The sequence below is a fragment of the Rhinopithecus bieti genome, unplaced genomic scaffold (genome assembly GCF_001698545.2).
Source record: "Rhinopithecus bieti isolate Rb0 unplaced genomic scaffold, ASM169854v2 scaffold_73682, whole genome shotgun sequence".
Lineage (NCBI taxonomy): Eukaryota > Metazoa > Chordata > Mammalia > Primates > Cercopithecidae > Rhinopithecus > Rhinopithecus bieti.
Window position 1 is genome coordinate 197,099 of NW_016829166.1, and position 2,818 is coordinate 199,916.

A 2,818-nucleotide genomic window follows, 5' to 3' on the forward strand; every position below is an offset into this window, starting at 1 on the left:
GGAGGCCGAGGCGGGCGGATCACGAGGTCAGGAGTTCGAGACCACTCTGGCCAATATGGTGAAACCCTGTCTCTACTAAAAATACAAAAAAATAAATAAATAATAGCTGGGCGTGGTGGCACACGCCTGTAGTCCCAGCTACTCGGGAGGCTGAGGCAAAAGAATCGCTTGAACCCAGGAAGGGGAGGTTGCAGTGAGCAGAGATGGCACCACTGCACTCCAGCCTGAAGCCTAGCAACAGTGAGACTCCATCTCAAAAAAAAAAAAAAATCAAAACTGCTCAAGGAGGCTCGTGAGGAAGGGTGAGGGTTGGTGGGGTTCAGAAGGCAAACAGAGAATGCGATATGAAACATTAAAGGGCTCCTGCCCTGGGAGGTTTTCCGCAGCATCTCAAAGCAGGAAAGCCCCGTGAGGTCCCACTTTCCCCAAACACCACCCATAACCGGCAGGCCAAGTGCCGAGCCCCGAGGGGCCAGGACAACCTTCAGACTTTCAATTTCGGGGAACAATAAGCTGAGGCAAGCTGCTCTTTCTCTACCCTGTGGGAAACTGGGACTTGATCACTTTCAGCAGCCTGATAGACAGGAGTCCGCTCGAAGTCCTCTAAGGCTCCTCTCCCTCCCCAAAGGCTCCTTTCTTCTGGCTGATAACTATGTTAATTCCCTCTTCCCAGCCCGGCTCCGCGCAGCAGACTTGCAGCTATTCAAAGCTGCATTTCCAGCTCCGGTCCAGTGCTTCCATCATGAATGCTTGAATGAATGAGATGGTCGCGTTTCTGCAGAGCTCAAAACTCAGCACAATGCCCAAACACACGTTTCCCACGAGGGCACTGCGAATTCCGCCCATTACTTTTTACCTGTACTTTTTTTTTTTAATGAAGTTTGTATTTGTGGGAATATGGCCATTGTCATGTGCTGCATACTTTAAGATATTTTCAACAAATATTTCTGACTGCCTAGCCAACACGAAGCCACGCTGCGAAGACAGCTCTAGGGGTGGCGTGGGGACTGGGTTTGCCCCCCAAAGGGAAAAGAATTCTCTTCTCTCTCTCTCTCTCTCTCTCTCTCTCCCCTCCCGCCCGCAAAACAGAAAGTGAAAATTCGCTTTGAGTTTCTCTTCTCAATCCTTGCAACACGCATGCAAGGTGCTCCCTTCTCCGCCAGTCCCTCGCCCTGGCGCGCCCACGGTCAAACCTGCGCGGGGAATGAGCGGGTTTGGCCACTTCGCCGATTGCACAAAGAGCGAGGGTCGGGAAGGCGCATCAGTGCCCTGAACGCCGCCTGCGGGTCCCCCTGCCCGGGGCCGCTGGCGAGGGGCGCGCTTCTCGCCGCGTCTCTCCCCACTAGCCCGCCCGGCAGCGAGTGGCCCCGAGGAATCCGCCCTTCCCCGACCGCGGCGACCCAGCTTGCGCAGCCGGACAACGAGGGTGATTCGGAGGAGCTCTTTGCCCATTCATTCCCCGCGCCCGGCCAGCAGCCCCGCCACCCCTGCCCGCGCAGCCGGGGCACTGAAAGCACCCCCAGGCGCCCCGCTCCCGCCACCCCCAGGACTGCTCGCGTAGATGGCGCTCCTGGGTCACTAAGTTCCGCAAAAGCCAGAGGCGAGGCTGGACTACCCCCGAAGCCCGAGGAGGTTAAAGCCTAAGCTTGCGAAGAGCGGGCAGCCTCCCCCAGGAGCGGCGTCCCCATCCCGCCTCCCCGGCCGGCGCGGGAGACCCACGTGTCAGAAGCCCCCAGTCCGAGGTGGACCAGGATGCGCGCCCGGTCTCCAGCAGCCCCCACGCGACGGGCTTTGTCCGCGGCCGCCCCCGCCCGCCCGCCTGTGGGGGACAGGGACCCGAGGATCCAGGGACCCGGGCCGGGCTCACCTCTCTGCTGGCACCGCGCGGCTACCCACAGCAGCGAGGCCAGGAGCACGCCCCACGCGCCGCCGCCGCCGCGCATCTCGCCTCTTAGCCGCTCGGTGGGTCTGGGGAGAAAGCCGCGCGTCCGCCTGAAAAGCTCCGCGGGACGCGAGTCTGAGCTGCCGCGGCCCCGCAGCCCTGGCGTCCCGGCAGCCCCTCCCTCCAGCCGCCCTCGGACACACCCCCCGGCTGCGCCCCGCCCCGCCCGGCCTGGCCCAGCCGCCCAGACCCCTCCTCCCGGGGCGCCCTGCTTGGCCGCCGGGATCCCGCGCACGCGGACCCCTGGTAGGGGAGGTCTGCTGACCGCGGCCGCCGCCCAGGCTCCGGATAGGAGGTGGGCGGAGAAGGTGGGCTGAGGGTAGGAGAAACTGGGCTGTGGGGGCTCGGGAGGGTGGATTCCGAGAAAGTATGTGCCCTGCTGACCCTGCCCGCCCCGCCGCGGCCCTGCAGTCCCCGGGCCAGGACCCACGCGCCCCTGCCGGGAGCTGGGCGAGAGGCGAACCCTCGGGACGCCACCCAGGCTCGGCCGACCCGCTGCCCTCTCCGCCGTGGGCAGAGGACTTGAGGATTTGTTCTGAAAATCAGTTGCAACTTGTTCCCCACTTTGTTTGCCTAAAGAAGGCAAGGTCCCTTGGACTTAATTATTATGATTAGATACCCTCACCGCTGGAGAAAGAGGAAGCGCTCCTGACACGCGATTTCAACTGCTTTGTTATTATAATAATAATTATTATTATTTTAAACTATGTCTGGTCTCCGTTAAAGAATTTTAATTTCCTCTGGATTTTTTTTCTTTCTTTTTGTCTATCAAAAGTATTGGCTGGGCGCAGTGGCTTATGCCTGTAATTCCAGCACTTTGGGAGGCCAAGGTGGGTGGATCACTTGAGGTCAGGAGTTCAAAACCAGCCTGGCCAA

The 2,818-nt window shown here is 60.3% G+C and overlaps 1 protein-coding gene across 2 annotated transcripts in view; it reads right to left on the reverse strand.

Annotated features, from left to right (window-relative positions):
* Positions 1-2,030, reverse strand: part of LAMA1 (laminin subunit alpha 1) — a 175,128-nt gene extending 173,098 nt beyond the window's left edge. Inside the window, exon 1 of one of the 2 annotated variants that reach the window (XM_017864698.1) lies at positions 1,868-2,014. In XM_017864698.1, coding sequence (XP_017720187.1) covers positions 1,868-1,943 — 76 coding nt within the window. In that variant the 5' untranslated portion in view covers positions 1,944-2,014. Of the gene's footprint in view, positions 1-1,867 lie in introns of both variants that reach the window. The other variant, XM_017864699.1, reaches the window with a different exon arrangement.
* Between the last annotated feature and the right edge of the window lie 788 nt (positions 2,031-2,818).